At 38.2% G+C, this 16,529-nt stretch overlaps 1 protein-coding gene across 6 annotated transcripts in view; it reads left to right on the forward strand.

The window, feature by feature from the left end:
• GFPT1 (glutamine--fructose-6-phosphate transaminase 1) overlaps positions 1-16,529 on the forward strand; it is a 73,730-nt gene that overhangs the window by 33,368 nt on the left and 23,833 nt on the right. For all 6 annotated transcript variants that reach the window (XM_060168646.1, XM_060168647.1, XM_060168650.1 and 3 more), the window contains 8 exons: positions 1,325-1,386; positions 2,660-2,739; positions 5,941-6,046; positions 7,812-7,975; positions 8,896-8,991; positions 13,655-13,752; positions 15,569-15,689; positions 16,329-16,486. In XM_060168646.1, the coding sequence (XP_060024629.1) occupies positions 1,325-1,386; positions 2,660-2,739; positions 5,941-6,046; positions 7,812-7,975; positions 8,896-8,991; positions 13,655-13,752; positions 15,569-15,689; positions 16,329-16,486 (885 nt within the window). The remainder of the gene's footprint in view (positions 1-1,324; positions 1,387-2,659; positions 2,740-5,940; positions 6,047-7,811; positions 7,976-8,895; positions 8,992-13,654; positions 13,753-15,568; positions 15,690-16,328; positions 16,487-16,529) is intronic.

The following is a 16,529-nucleotide window of genomic DNA, read 5'->3' on the forward strand; positions in this document are numbered from 1 at the left end:
ATTATGCTTATTTCTTAAGTATTTTTTGCTTTTATTTCCCATGTATATAACTATTCAACTTGAATAATTTTGAGAGACTGTTGTTTTAATGATTTTACTTCTTTCACTGTAGTTTAGTGTCATGGGAACTAAAAATAATCCAAAAGCAGTTTGTCCAAAAACTATGCATACACACACATAAACCCATACACACCACACACAAACGTGTACACAGTACACACAGTTGGGGATTCATCACCTTCTTGCTTCCTGCTCATTCAAGTGTTCTTCTAGTCAGTAACTTAGCGAAGGGTAGCTTCGGTGAAATACACACTCTTTATTCTGGGATAATGGCTGCATGTCTCAGCCAGTACAGTCACCTCATTTTTCCTTATGGGGACTTTTCCTTGGCCCTGTACCTCTACAGAAAATTATTTCCCAACCCGAGAGAAAAGTGGTATTGTTTTTGATCTCATCCCAGTTGTCCTAATTAAAGATTAAAGATATCAAAGATACACAAAGGTCCAAAAACATAGTGATTTCCACCCCCGCCCCAATCCCACTCATAACTCTGGCTTTTCCATTTAAAAGCCCTTTACTTCTCTGTGAAGGTCCACCCCTTACCTCCCATCTCCACCCAAATCTTATGATGTCTGCAGCTAAAGGAGTCAGGAAGGTAGAGAAGATAGAGAACTGTTCCTTCTCTTTACTCAAGGCAGAGTAGTGTGCCTTCCCAGCCTTTTCTTGTTTGTACTCGTATAACCCAGTTTTTCTGTTCCTTCCTTCTCCTACCTTATGTTCCTCCTTTATTCATTCTTGATTTCCTTAGGCCCTGTCCCTGAGGAGTTTGGGTTGAGGGGGGGCGGTATGGTGTGCATGTTAATAATTGTGATTGTGTATAGTTATGTCTCCAATATCAAGGACAAAAAGAATGGAAGTTAACAGTGGTATAAAATTACTGGGCCAGAGAATGGGTTTTGGATATGGAGGTTGGGCTCTTTTCTGATTCTGCCCTTCCCTTACTAATGCATAGTATGGGAGATATGATGTACCTATTGAGAAGTATTGGTAGCGTGTACAAAGGTGTCTTTTAAAATGGTCTGTTTAGGAGCTATTATCTACTGAGCCTATTTCAAGAGTGGGCTTGGTTAAAAAGTGGATCTTGGATACATCAAAGCTCAGGAGTAAGTGTCTACCTAAAATTCAGACTCATTTATAAACTAGTGCAAAAGAGTAGCTGTGTGAACAAAACATTTCTGTGCTGAAGCCAGTATATTTTAGGCATTTCACATTTGATAATTGATTATAATATATAATGCTAATGCATTTTTTTTTCCCTCTATAGGAAGGTGCTTTTGCACTTGTATTTAAAAGTGTTCATTTTCCTGGCCAAGCAGTAGGCACAAGGTATATATAAATTTTATAATGACTAATAATTATATGTATTTTGAAACTTTAGCATTTTAAGCTTATTCCCTGTACACTATGAATGGCCCTTCACCATAATGGCTCTGTCCTTTTTTAGAGATACTTGTGTGAGTCATCCCTTGGTATCCATGGGGGACTGGTTCCAGGAGCTCCCGTGAATACCAAAATCCATGGATGTGCAAGTCCCCTATATAAAATGGTGTAGTGTTTGCGTATAACCTAGATACATACTCCTGTACACTTTAAATCATCTCTAGATTACTTACATACCCTCATGTAATGTAAATGTTATATACATAGTTGTAAATACAACGCAAATGGTAGTGTGTAAATAGTTGCCAGTGTGTGGCAAATTCAAGTTTTGCTTTTTGGAACTTGCTGGAATTTTTTTTCCCCGAATATTTTCAATCTGCAGTTGGTTGAATCTGCAGATGTGGAACCCATGCATATGGGAGGTCGACTATATTTATTTTCATATGCCCTTCTTGTCTGTTGTTTTACCACTATTCCATGTAACAGAATCCCTTAACAAAGCAAAAACATTTTGGCATTTATAATCGGCCTTTTGTTTGTAGTGGGGCACCATTGTTACTTTGTGAATTTGGATGTTGAATATTTTGTAAAATATCCGTATTTTTCAGAACTCTATATTCTAGACAGAGTCCTAGATAATTGTACCATTACTACTTTTGCTGGGATATTCAAGCCTAATCATGAAGTCCTTTTTAGAACAGTGTGGAACCCTAAGAGTTGGTAAGAGAGAGCTGTCTTTAAAATGAAGTCAAGGGGACTAATGTTCATATATTGTTCACACATCAAAAGAAAGGTTTCATTTTACATTAAAAAGGAGAAAACTTTCTAATGCATCATTATAGAACAGGGGTCCGCAAACTTTTTCTGTAACAGGCCAGATAGTAAATATTTTAGGCTTTCTGGGCTATGTTGCCTCTGTGGCAACCACTTAGTTAGTTTTGCTGTCGTAGTGTGAAAGCAGTTGTAGAAAATGTGTAGAAGAAAGGGCATGGCTGTGTTCCAGTAAAAACAGACAAACCTGGCCTGTGGGTCATAGTTGGCTGACCTCTGAATATTTTTTAAAAACTCTGTTTATGTCGTTCTTTTGTTATATCTGAAGTCGAACTTGGAGGGAGAGTTTAAACATTATTTGCAGAGCGTTCCCTCATCATTTAAATTTTGTATCATTAGTGCATTACTTATAAAAATGGCTTAATTCTGTTTAATTTTGTACTAACAGACGAGGTAGCCCTTTGTTGATTGGTGTACGAAGTGAACATAAACTATCTACTGATCACATTCCAATCCTCTACAGAACAGGTAAAAACTATTCCTACATCATGCCATGGGAAAAATGTATAAATTGAGTGCAGTAGTTACAAAGAATTGTTTTCCTAAAATTGATTAAATGCCCCTTTGGTCAGATCCACTCATATATATAGTTCTGTCTAGACATGAAAAGAATTTGTTTTTGTGATTTCTCTGACGAGTAGAATTTTTTTCTGTTGTATATCCTTAGCTAGGACTCAGATTGGATCAAAATTCACATGGTGGGGATCACAGGGAGAAAGAGGTGGGAAATGCACTCTGCATGATGGGGAGGAATCTTATCCTCTTTTGTTCATTCTTTACTAATTCTTTGTTCTTGGAGTGAATGAATGTGCTGGGCCTCTAAAAATATGCTTATTTTATGGGGAAACATATTTTGACATTATTTTTCTAATTTGTGGGAGCGTATTTTGTCTGTCTGCTTTTGGTATTTAGAAAACTGCTTTTAATAATTTGTTTCTTTAAGATCTCGAGATTTGAGGAAATAGTTGAAATTCTAAAGTTTTTTCCTTTGTTTTAAATTAAAACCATGTAGGATACATTATTATAAATAAGATGCTGAGATTAGGAAAAGAGCATTGTGTTTGCGTGCTAGGCTATTGTAGATTGACCTCTGTGGTAGTTATTTGGATAATTTAGCCTAATTTTTAACTGAAATATGTTTAAATGGATTTTGTTTTATGCATGACATTTTACGTTTATATTTTTACATTTGATACCTGATGGGCTTTGTTTGAATTTGGAGTTTTTTTAAAATTTACATTTGAAGTTTATCTTTTTAGCTGTACAAGCTGGATCATTTTATTGATATAATTAGACAGAAAATGGTGTGTTATTTTTGTTTACTTTTTTACTAAAAGTTCTCTCTGTAAAAGACACAGGGAATGCTAAATTCAGGAAATTGAAACCCATATTATTAATGCATAATTCTTGGTTTCTTGAAAAAGATGTAGCAAAGTACTCTAAACCTATTCATCGTTAGATAGTAGCTGCTCTCACTGTTTTACCTAGAGCAGAAAGTTATTTCCTTAAATAACCTTCAGTCCTGAGATGTTAGAACTTATTTTCCTCCTCCCCTCCCTCTCTTTGCAGAAAAAAAACTAGCCTACCAGTATAAATTTTGGATCCAGAGTTCCAGATTTCTGTTAATAATTCTGCTTGTGTATATATTACTTATGTGATATATTACCTTGTACAATGTCTTAGGCTGCTTTTAGAAGCAATGGAAAAACATTGGCTAAGGTCTTAAGAAGTTGGAAGAAAAATTTATCGTGAGACATCTTTTTGAGATCGGGGTTGTGTTTTAGTAACCCTGATTTCTCTGGCTCCTAGTAGGTAGATAATGTATGGCTCAGCAGAGTTTAGTTTAAAAAGTACAGCTTCTTATTGAAAAGGCTGTATAAAGGGGAAAACACTGGACTGGCTTTCAAGCATTTGCTATTTTCTCCAGGTATAACTACTGACCAAATAAAGCAGGATGATAATAATCGTTTCCACTTAAGTGAAATCAGAGGAGATAGACAGTAGATGGGAAGACATTTTACAGATTGTAACAGTCATATAGATGTCAAGTGGTAATATTTTTTTCATTTAAATAGGCAGTGATACCTTGAATTCTTCTGAATATTGTATTTAAATATACCCTGTTACTTGAAGAAGGAAATAACCAGTATTTGTAGAAAGAATATGGTGAAACTCAACTCCAGTAGGACATTTTATAACCAAAGCTAGTTGTATTTAAAAATTTTAAAATGTAGGTGCTGGCCTATCCTTTTGCCTGTTTTTTAATTCACCTTTTTACATACGGTAAAGTTCACTCTTTTTGATGTACAATTTCATGAGTTCTGTCAAGCGCATAAAGTTGTATAATCACCTCCACAATCAAGATAAAGAACAATTTATCCCCTAAAAAGTTCCCTCAGCTGACCCTCTGTAGTCAACCCTGTCCCCATACCCAGCCCCTGGCAAACACTGATCTGTTTTATCTTTTTATAGTGTTATCTTCTCTGGGATGTCATCTTATACTTGTTTTTCAAAGTGTGGTATCTTTTCTGCTATTGAATTTGGATGGAAAGAGCTATTTTACTTTCATGCCTAAAACACACCAAATAATCATGGATTGTGGAGAACTTTGAATGTAGGTTACTAAGAATAATTACTATCAAGTTTTTATAGACATGCATTTTAGAGGATGGACACAATATGAGTTTTTACAAGTATATTTATGGTATCCTCTGGCCATTGTATCCATTGGTTACAAGGTCCACTATGTCCTGATCTTAGAGAAAGGTGCTTTTTTGTCTCTGTGACATTTATATAGCCTTCAGTTAATAGTATTTTCTGTATTTGGCAAATTCGTCAAACTTCATTATGCCTTCTGGTTTTGACTTCAGTTGTGAATAAGCAGAGGGGAAAAAAGTTCTTCATCAATAGCTTGACAAATTAAGTAGAAATGCCAGAATTCTAAAGTGCTAGAATTAAAAGATATTATCATTGCAAAAGGACTATACTTTATCCTGACATGAAAGTAATGTAAGAAAATCCAATTTTAAGAAAGGAGAGGTTCTGGGTTTATAGTTCCAGTCCTTAGCAGTAGCTGCCATGTATGATATACCATGGTTAGAGACTTATAAGTATCTTTGTTTTGTTTTTAGATCAGAATTAGTGTAGCCTGAACTTTGACTTGTTATGCTGACTTACTGTTAAAATCTAGAGAAGTTTTGTTAGGAGATAATAAAAATATGCCACTAGGCTTCATTTTATTTTTCACTGCACAGTTTTGATATTTTTAATGTAACTTTAATGATAAGTTTAAGTATACACACTTATATGTATTAATTTCATTAAGTTTTGTATAAAGTTAAATTAAAATTAGGCTATACATACATTAAAAAAAGACTTAGTGACATTAATTATTTGCCTTTTACTTGGAAAAGAAATATTACATTAAAGAACGTATAGCACAGCACTGTATCTGCCACGCTGTCTTTAATAGTTGCTCTTTCACTCTATGCCCGTTGTTCTTGTTGGCTTATTGCATGGAAATAGGGTGATCTACCTGGCATTGAAAAGTTGCTGGAATTATTTTGCATTGCTATGGTTTTTTGTTGATTTTGTAGAAAATTATGTATATTTATATATCAGCCATGGTTTTCTGCATTGTGTGCTGATTCTGTTAACTCTATAATATAGGCAAAGATAAGAAAGGAAGCTGTAATCTCTCTCGTGTGGACAGCACAACTTGCCTTTTCCCCGTTGAAGAAAAAGCAGTGGAGTATTACTTTGCTTCTGATGCGAGGTGAGCTTCCTTGGTTGATTCAGAGAGAATTCTTAGTAAAACTGCTCATGCTACAAGAAACCAAGAGGTCACTTTGTATATATATCTAGTCATGCTGTAGAGGAGAACTTTGTTAATTAAGGATGTGAAGGTGACCTTTTTGGAGATGGTGTTCTAGAACGTTTCTGCTCTCAATTCAAAGTATGTAGGTCAGTGTACAAAGGAGATAAGTCCTTGAGACTTGTTCCAGTGTATTTACTCTGAGCTCGTGGTTTTTTTTTTTTCCTCTTTTTTTAAGAGCCTTAACCCAGGTTTTATAGGAAGGAGAGATTTTAGATTGGAGAGTAGAATGGCTTAGGAGCATACCAATTATAGTATAATTGCTAATCTATATTGTAGTTTTAATCCAACGTGGACATATCTTTTTAATTCAGAAGTAATTGGCAGCAAAATCACTTTTACACAGGAAATAGTATTAGACTAGGACATTTTGAGAGAAAATGCAGTGGGGATGCTTAGAGGCATTTATAAATGAAATACGAATAGTAATGAGGATAAAATGGAATCACTCAAATCGCCAACAGCTATTTGAATCATTCATTGTGCCTAAAAGTAAGGGGATCTAAAAATGAATGATCATGCAGTTCACGACTGCAGGGGATGTATTATCTCAGTGAGAAAACAAGCCTCAGTGTTTTCTAAATTTTACAGGTGTGTAGGGTATGTAGTCGGTGTTGAGATGTGTCATTGCTGTCGTTAGGTAGGTTTGTTACAGAGTTGACAGTTTTGGCTTAAATAATCTGGAAGTTGCAGAAGTGTCTCGGCCTCTTTTCATTCACTCATGCGTTCATATTGAACACTCCAGCAAAGCCATGTGCTCGGCTCAGGAGATAATGGCGGGTAAGAATAAAAATATTACTTGTCCTTAAGGAGCTCTTCCTTAATGGGAGAGACAAATTTTAGTGAGTGGTCACCAAGTATAGAATTCCAGCTGTGACACGAACTACAGAATGCTTATAACAGGGTGACTTGACCCTCCTATGGGTGCATTTCTTTAAGGGAATGGTGCTTGAACTGAGAGTTAAGGAGATATTAGGAGTTAATTAGGTAAGGAGGTGGAGGGAAGAACAGTCATTCTCTGCAGATGGATCAGCCTGTGAGATCTTGGGCTGGGTGTGAGTGTGGCTGGAATAGGGAGAGGAAGTTTGGTGGGAGACAAGGCCAGACAAAGAGGTAGGGGTCATGGTAAAGGCATTTTGCTGTTTTCCTAAGAGCTAAAGGGAAGCTGTTGAGCGGTGTGTTGGTGAGGGAGAAATCTTGATTAGGGTTGTCTTTTGATGTCCATTTTGGCAGAAAAGGAGAGTGGATGAGGGAGGTTAGAGGGAATGTGGGTGGAAGTTGGGAGGTTCCTGCAGTAGTTCAGCCAGGGGCTGATGGTAGCTTGAACTGGTTTGTGGTGGTGGACACAGAGAGAAGCTTTGGGAAATATTTAGGAGTTATGATTGGAGGGCTGGTGATAGGTAGGATGAGGAGGAAATAAGCATGCTTTCTCATCTGATCTCATCAAATTGGTTGCCACACAGAGTTCCTTTTCTTCATTGTCTGTAGTGACCACCCCCCTCCTCCATTTCCCTGTAGGGAATGGCACTGATAACCAGAAAGTTATCAGAGATATTGCAGGTTGATAGACTTTGTATTTAAACTTGGTCCTTTTGTCCTAATGATAGTTGTGTTTGTAATAATCATCCTAGATTATTGATTGTACTGTCTCCTTGAACATTTTTAGTGCTGTCATAGAACACACCAATCGTGTCATCTTTCTCGAGGATGATGATGTCGCTGCAGTGGTGGATGGCCGTCTTTCTATCCATCGAATTAAACGGACTGCGGGAGATCACCCTGGACGAGCTGTGCAGACCCTCCAGATGGAACTCCAGCAGATCATGAAGGGTGAACCTTTCTATCCTGTTACACCTTGGTGTCCTCAATGGAAAGGATATTTTCTCCTTCCTGACCTGGTGTAGGAATCTGATAATACAGATTAGTGAAGGGATAACCCCAGAAAGGGGGATGATTCTTTGGAGAAATTATCTGCTGTTTTGACAATACTTCTTCAAACGAATTCATGGTTTCTTGTTTCTCACATGAAAAAAGAAATCAATTATTTAAGTGGTACTTGATGTTTTAAGATACTTTATAAACATAGTTTGTGTTCTCTTCTTTGTTCCTCTCTTAGTCTCTGTGTGCTTCAGTTTTCTCATATATGAAATGGGGATAATAGGATTTACCTCACTAAGGTTGTTTTGGGGATTAAGCCCTTACAACAGTGTCTGACATGCTTAGTGAGCTCTATATAATGTTTGCTACTATTAACTATTATGATTATGGTGATTGTGGTTTTTATTGTCCTTTCTGATGGGGTTGTGGTGAAAAACAAGCTAACGTTTATTGCATAATGGCTATATGTCAAGTCTTTTCTATATTAATCCACACTGCCACGCTATGAAATAGCTGCTAGAACAGTTCATTTTACAGATTAAGGAATTTCCCAGAGCTGCTTAGCTATTAAAAGATAGAATCATGATTTAAACCTAGATCTGACTCTAAAACTTAAGCTTTTCCCACTCCCCTGTTTTTCTATAATTGCATATTTTAGGTATGAAATTAATAAAAGTATTTTTCCTCCTTGTTCATTTTTCTTCCCATTGGGTAAAATGTCATATATGAATATTGTTCTCTACTGCATGACCTTTCGTTTCATTTCATTTACTAAGATTATATTAAAGGAGATAGACTTTTAGTTGAATACAAATTTCTTATCCTTTGGCTTGTTAATTTTTGTTTTAATGATACAATTTATATTACTTTAGGCAACTTCAGTTCATTTATGCAGAAGGAAATTTTTGAGCAGCCAGAGTCAGTTGTGAACACAATGAGAGGAAGAGTCAACTTTGATGACTATACTGGTAATTACATGTGAATTACGTTATTATTTCAAAGTCTCTCATGGGGGTTGATGTTGACAGCCTTATAGGGTTCATTGTCCTTTGTAGAATAACTATGGCTGCCAGCCATCAGTGGAGCCCAGTCCTCTTTTAAAAGTCCTTCCGTGTGTGATTCCACTGATATGAGGTGTATCTAGGTTAGTCAGATTTGTAGAGACAGAAGGTAGATTAGTGGTCACCAGGGGCTGGGGAGAGGGGGAAATGGGGAGTTAGCATTTAACGGGTATAGAGCTTCAGTTTGGGACGATGCCAAAGTTCTGAGATGGTGATGGTCATGATTGCACAACAATGTGAATGTGCTTAATACCACTGAATTGTACACGTACAAATAGTTAAAACGGTAACTTTTATGTTATGTATATTTTACCACCATAAAAAATAAGGGAATAATAATAATGGTTGCCAGGAGCTGAAGGGACAGGGGAGTGGAGAGTGACTGCTAATGGATACGGGTGTTTTGGAGGTGATGAAAGTCTAAAGTTAGATAGTGGTAATGGTTGCACAACTCTGAAATACTAAACACCACAATCATACTCTTTCAAAGGGTGAATTTTATGGTAAGTGACATACCTCTAAAATGGTTATGAAAAATATAAAAAATGCCTAGGAAGTCACATTTGAAAATTGTTGTCAGTTATGGGACTATTAAGGTGATTTTCCTGGAGAAAAAAAAAGTCCTTCAGTGTACCATTAAGAACATTTAACTTCTTTTCAGTACAAAAATCTTTTATTGGGCACCTACTATGTACCAGGGACTGTTCTGAACACTGTGAATTCTCAGAAGAATGGGACCTGGTCCCCTTGTTGGGAAGCTTGCTGTATCTGTTCAGCCTAGGTTTTCTCTCTCAGTTTATAAATGAGTGAAGTGTGAACTTCCCAGAGGTTTTCCAGGTGTTTGCCTAATGCCTTATGGGATAACCTAACCTGTACCTTCCTGCCTGTTTAAGGTGGGGTGACAGTGCAGCTCTGGTCTTACTTCTGGAAGTTCTCTCTAGACCTTGTGTCACAGGAGTTTCTGCACCTTGGTGGGATGAGCTTGAGATTGACTTTCTGTGGTCATAGGATATCCATAAACTATCGCTAAATCACATTTTTGGAACATCCTTCATGACCAGTTTAATAAACAGTTTAACAAACAAGCTTTGGGCTAAGCTTCTCAGTGTTAGGAATCAGTTTTGGAGAAATTATATCTGGTATGCAACAATCTTTTCCTGAATTTGTGTGTTATACATATAATATTAAGTGCCTTCTCTTTTATGTCACGTCCTGCTAACTGATAGAGAATGATTCTCTGAATAAATGCGGTTTTTGTATACTTTTCTTTTCTGGAGGCATCAGACTCTCTTTCTCAGCAGGAGAGATTTGTTGAAGGCTGAATTATAAGTTGAACATCTGGTGAACATGGTGTGTGGAGCACCATGCTGAACGTATCAGGGACTGTAGGAAAGTTGTCTCTGCTGCGGTCTCCTCCTTGAGGTTCTTGGAAGGGGGATGAATACATAATTAACTATTTAAAGAAAGGTAAAATATGATAAATGACATTAGAAACACAGTTTAATGTTGAAATGTTGAAAGTTTAGTGTTGAATTTAGAGGAAGTAGAGCATGAATCTGTTTGTGGACAGGGGGCCAGGGAAGGCTCCATGAAGTAGGCAGGTGGTGCTTTAAAGGATTTGGAAGGTTTGAATAGGTAAAGATGAGATGGGAGCATTGCAGTTGGGTAGAATGCATTTGCTAAGAGGAGATAGTAGAAAACCATCAGAAATTTGTTTGTGAAATAATATGTAGTCCAGTTTGCCTGCCACCTCTAGTACTTGAAGAGGAATAGAGAGCAGTAAGTCTAGGGAAGAAGGTGAGAGGAACTGCCCAGGAGGGCCGTGAATGCATTCTGTTGAGTGTGAAGGGTACCTCCCTTTGTAGAAATTGCAGAGCTGTTAGGAGACTTAGGAGCCAGGGGTGATCGGAGCTTTACTGAAGTGACCTGGGTACCAGTCTCCAATGTGCATTGGAGGAGCAAGAGGCCGAGATGCAGTCGCCAGTAAGGATGTTGTCCCATCTGGGGTAAAGCAATGGGGAATGGGAGGGCAGCGGGGGCCGGGAGAGAAACAGGAGCACTCCAGAGCAGGACCTGTTATCTGCTGGTGTGGGAGAGGGGGTTGTGGAAGGTGGTTGAACTGGAAGAACGGGGAGAGTAGCAGTAAATACTATTATGGTATGGAATGGAAATAAGATTAGGAAAAAGTTTTGTTTTATAAGGGAAAAGAAGGAGATAAACTTTGAAAAGTCATGATTTTAAAAAGCACTTTTATCTATGGTATGTGTTCCTCATAAAAGTTCTATAATATAAACAGGATAGCCGTTATCTTTTTTTGTTGTTAAGATAAGGAATTTGAGGCTCTGTCAGTTTGCGGTCTGGCCAGAGGTCACACTGCCAGTCATTTATGGAGCCAGACTAGCCTCCAGTGTTCAGTGGTGTTCACACTCCATCCCACCCCTTTCCTCCAGACACTCCTGCTGTAGTAGTGGTCTCTCTTACCAGAAGTAGGAGCCTCTCCAAAGCATCAGTTCAGACCATGGGCGACTCCTTCCAGAACTATCCCAAACGCCCCTCGGCCATCAGGGAATTTGCTAGGACTAATTTTAGGGAAACGCTTGTGACCAGCTAATCTCACTGTCTAACCTCCCTGTCCTTCTTGGTTATCATCTGAAATATAAGTCTCTCTGATAGTCTGTCTACTTTATACTTAGTCATCTCCAAACTGATGTGCCTTTGCATGACTCCCTACCCAGCCTCTTAATGTTGTTTCCTTTTCCCTCAAGTCTTTTCAATACATGCCGAGGTCTGAGGCAGAGGTACACGAAAAGGAACAGCAAGAATGCCAGTCTGGCTGGGGTGGCCTGGGTGAGAGAAGTGCTAGGAGATTAGGTCAGAGTGAAGCAGGAGGCAGGGCTTGTGGCCGCTGGAAGGCCATGTAAGGAGTTTGGACTTCATTCCAAAGTTACTTGGGAAGCCAGTGAAGCTTTTCGTTGTTTTATTTTCTACTTAACTAGTTTCTTTTTTTTTTTTTGCGGTACGCGGGCCTGTCACTGCTGTGGCCTCTCCCACTGCGGAGCACAGGCTCCGGACGCACAGGCTCAGCGGCCATGGCTCACGGGCCCAGCCGCTCCGCGGCATGTGGGATCTTCCCGGACCGGGGCATGAACCCGTGTCCCCTGCATCGGCAGGCAGACTCTTAACCACTGCGTCACCAGGGAAGCCCCCATAACTAGTTTCTTGAAATAGAGAAATATAATCGGCCCTCTCAGTATTGAAATTTAAAAGGAAGAACGTAAATTATTCAAAAATATAAAAAGCAAAACATACACGTTGGTTCCATTTTGTAACCAGTTAAGGTAGAAGAAAAGAGTGGAGGAGATAAAGAGCAGGGGCAGAGTAGACAGACCGACGGTGGGTCAGATGGAGAAGGATGCTGCCCACGGGCATGCTCATTGCTCTCATCAGCCAGACGCTGAACTGTCTGGTAGCCACACAGTGCCTTGGACAGTATATTCCCTTGGTAGGTGCTCAGAATATTAGTTGAACAATTGAATGAATGTTGGATGAAAATTTCTCACAGGTAGAAAACTAGCCATGTGTAGAAGGACCCATAGACAAGGCACCCTTAGCAGAACATGTACGTGGCTGTAGAGACAGAAAGAGGACAGACTCATTGGAGGGTTCTGTGATCAGATTTATGTTTTTAAAGAATCCCTCTAAAAGGTCATCCTGGCCGTGTGTGGAGAACAGGCTCTAGGAGGTAGAGAATAGAAGTTAGGAGGGTACGGCTCTTGTCCAGGGGAGGGATGTTGGACTTGGCTGATGGTGTTAGAGGTACAGTTTGAAGGTGGGGCTCACAGGACTTGCTTGTGCAGCCGCTGTTGAGCAACCAAGGATGGATGACCCTGCCGTTAGGTGAATGGGGTGGCATTGACTGAGATGGGAGAGACTGAGAGGAGAGTGGATTATATTGTGTTCAGAGCACTGTTCTGGGCACGTAATGGAGATGAACACAAGTAAGACAATTTTTTTCCCAAGCAGGCTTACTGAGATATAATTAGGTATAATAAAATTGACTGTTCTTAATGTATAATTCAGCGAGTTTTGACCAACTTCCACAACATGTTCATAATTCTGAACAACCTGTACAACAATCAAGAGTTAGCACAGATCCTTCACCGGAAAAATTTCCCCAAGCCCCTTTGTAGTCAGCCCTTTCCCCACCTCTAGCCGCCAGCATCTACCGATCTATTGTCCGTGTCCCTATAGTTCTGCCTTTAAGATACCTTTTAATCTGAAGAGAGGAATGTAAAAATGACCGAACAAGGTAGGATGTGGTAGATACTGTAGTTGTGTAGGTGTATCAGGGGGTGAGGAAGGTTAATTACAAGTTGGGGGTGGCCAGTTAAGTTCGGACTTACTTCGTTTACATTTCAAAACGAGAGAGAACTGTGCTTCCTAAGAGGAATATGAGTGCTTTAAAACAGCAGTGTTGTTTCCCAGATTGGCATTGGCCACTCATGAAAAGCGAATACCTGTTTCATATGGTTCTTTCCTAAATAATTATATCCACAAACTTTTATTTCAGTGAATTTGGGCGGTTTGAAGGATCACATTAAGGAGATCCAGAGGTGTCGGCGTTTGATTCTTATCGCTTGTGGAACAAGTTATCATGCTGGTGTAGCAGTAAGTGGCTTCTTAAAATTTTAGTTGTGTCATTTTGGGTATTAGAAGATACCTGCAGATAAACAGTATCTCCAGTAACACACCATGTAAAACTATTTTTTGTTAAAACATCGTGTTTTGTTTTCATGTTGTGATGGCAAAAATCAAGAAGGATGGGGAGAGAAATTTTAATAGCTACTTGGAATTATTTACCAATGGATCATCTGCTTTAGAAAGGTCCTTAGATATACAGGTAGACCGCCTGCAACTAACTTCATGAAAGGCAAAGAGTGGAAACGTTCTTATGCCATCCTGGCCTTGCAGTTCACAGCGCATGCCTACTTCTGTTAGAGCCGTCACGGGGTTTTGTGTATCATTGTTCACTTGCCCCAGACAGATGGCTGTGTGAACCTCAACAGGATTTTACTAGGTAGGCACATGTCTGCAAAGAAAGGAAGTCTTCTTTTTGATAGACTTTGTTCTTTAAATTGTTATTTTGGAAGCTGAAATTCTGTATCAAAGATGTGTGTTGCTTGTCAATATAGAAGCCTAGGAATTTAACAGTGTTTTAGTCCAATAAATCAGATCCACGTGTAGTTTCCCTTATAAAGAGACAGGCTATGTGCTGTTGATGTCAACTCCTGTAAGTACAGAAAACCCTTACACACTCAGTTTCTACTTTTAGGATTGATTTCCAAAGTTCATGACAGTAATTTTTTTATTTGCTGGGGCATAAATATTAATTATCTACACTCGTGGGAGCCATTCATTTGAGTGTAACTAGCTGGTCACTCAACCCTTGCATCTCAATAGGCTTTCTTCTTCTCTAAAGCACCCCCTTCTCCCTCCCCTCCCCACCCCCCGCCCCAAATTACATGGTCCTAAGAAGGAAAATCTGTGCCATTTTGAAGGGAAGAGTTGTTAGAAAGTGATCGTTTTGAGCACTGGGAAAAAAAAAGAATGAATTAAAGACATTAGTGTAAATTAAGGGATTGCCTGATTTAGTGGTGGCTTAGATCTATTATTGAATGAGCCCTCTATTCAGAAATACAAAATTTGACTAAATGTTTCATCCAATGCTAAGCCTGAATTGTGGGGCATAAATTATATATATATGCTGTGTTAGAATTCTCTAATTTGAGAAGATGGAAGGGTTTTGTTTTGTTTTGGGGTTTCTGGTGGATGCTGAGACTACTGTAGTTAACAAACAAATACTAGAAATCCTGTGTGGTTTAGCATACCAAATAGTGTCCCTGAATTAATTCTAGCTAGGTTATCTACCCCCTACTCCACCCTCCATTCTATAGAGTTTGAAAGTATTGAGCTTTCTTAAACAAGATTTTTAAAGTATATTGACTTTTTTTGAGAAACAGCATTCTTTATGAATACCTAGTATTTCTGAAATGTTTAATTTTTCATTCACTGTTTATGATACATCTGTTATTATCTCATTTGAAATTCTCAGTGATTTGGTATTATATGAATTGTCATTTAAAGACTAGGAATTGGGAAGTTAGAGTTAATATACAAGCTAACTCAGAACAGTGCTTTTTCCACTTCTCAAAACATTTTATGCATGCATTTATTTATATATGCATTGATAATTGTCTAAAGAGACTTGTGCTAAAATATTAACAGTGCTTATCTCCTGGGTGGTGGGATTTTGGTTATTTTATTTTTTTATGCTTTAATCTCTGTTGTTTGTATTTTCTGACATTGCATTATGTATCATTTTTATAATCAGAAAAAGTGAAAACTATACATTGAATCTGAGGAAGTCCAGTGAAAAAGAGTATTTGATGTAAAGTTGTATGACCAAGTCATCTTTTCTCTGCAGACACGTCAAGTTCTTGAAGAGCTGACTGAGTTGCCTGTTATGGTGGAGCTAGCCAGTGATTTCCTGGATAGAAACACCCCTGTTTTTCGAGATGATGTTTGCTTTTTCATTAGTCAGTCAGGTATGCTAATTTTAAAGACTTAAAGAAAAGGAAAGCCATTCTTTCTAACAACTATAGCATATGTTGGCAAAACTGATATTTAAAGATAAACTGGTTATTGCAGATAACTTGACAAATATAGGTTTATTTTGATGTTATGGAATTCTTAATGAGTTAGTAAAAACACATTTTACCCTCAGAAGAGCTGAATTTTTAAAGACAAAGAAGGAAAGACGATCCTAAGAAGTCGGATCCTATTATTAAAAGTTTTACAAATTTATTCTTTTAAGTACATGTTTTAAATTTTATTTAAAACAAATGAGGGGAAAAGGGAGGGAGCTATGAATTGGGAATTTGGGATTAACAGATACACACTACTATATATAAAATAAACAACAAGGACCTACTGTATAGCACAGGGAACTATACTCAGTTTTTTGTAATAACGTGTAATGGAAAAGAATCTGAAAAAAATATATATGTATAACTGAATCACTTTGATGTACAACTGAAACACTGTAAATCAAGTATACTTCAGTTAAAAAATAATAATAAAACAAATGATATTGTTGAAAGAGTAGTCAGTTTTCTCTTTTTGCATCTAAAAAACAGCATATGTTGACTGCTCTGTGTGTTACTTTTGTCTTCCTTTTTACCCAGGCGAGACAGCAGATACCCTGATGGGTCTTCGGTACTGCAAGGAGAGAGGAGCTTTAACTGTCGGGATCACAAACACGGTTGGCAGTTCCATATCGAGAGAGACAGACTGTGGAGTTCACATCAATGCTGGGCCCGAGATCGGGGTGGCCAGCACAAAGGTAAGTTCTTGACTTAGTTCTCATGTGATTATTTACATAATCA

Source organism: Lagenorhynchus albirostris, chromosome 13, assembly GCF_949774975.1.
Source record: "Lagenorhynchus albirostris chromosome 13, mLagAlb1.1, whole genome shotgun sequence".
NCBI lineage: Eukaryota > Metazoa > Chordata > Mammalia > Artiodactyla > Delphinidae > Lagenorhynchus > Lagenorhynchus albirostris.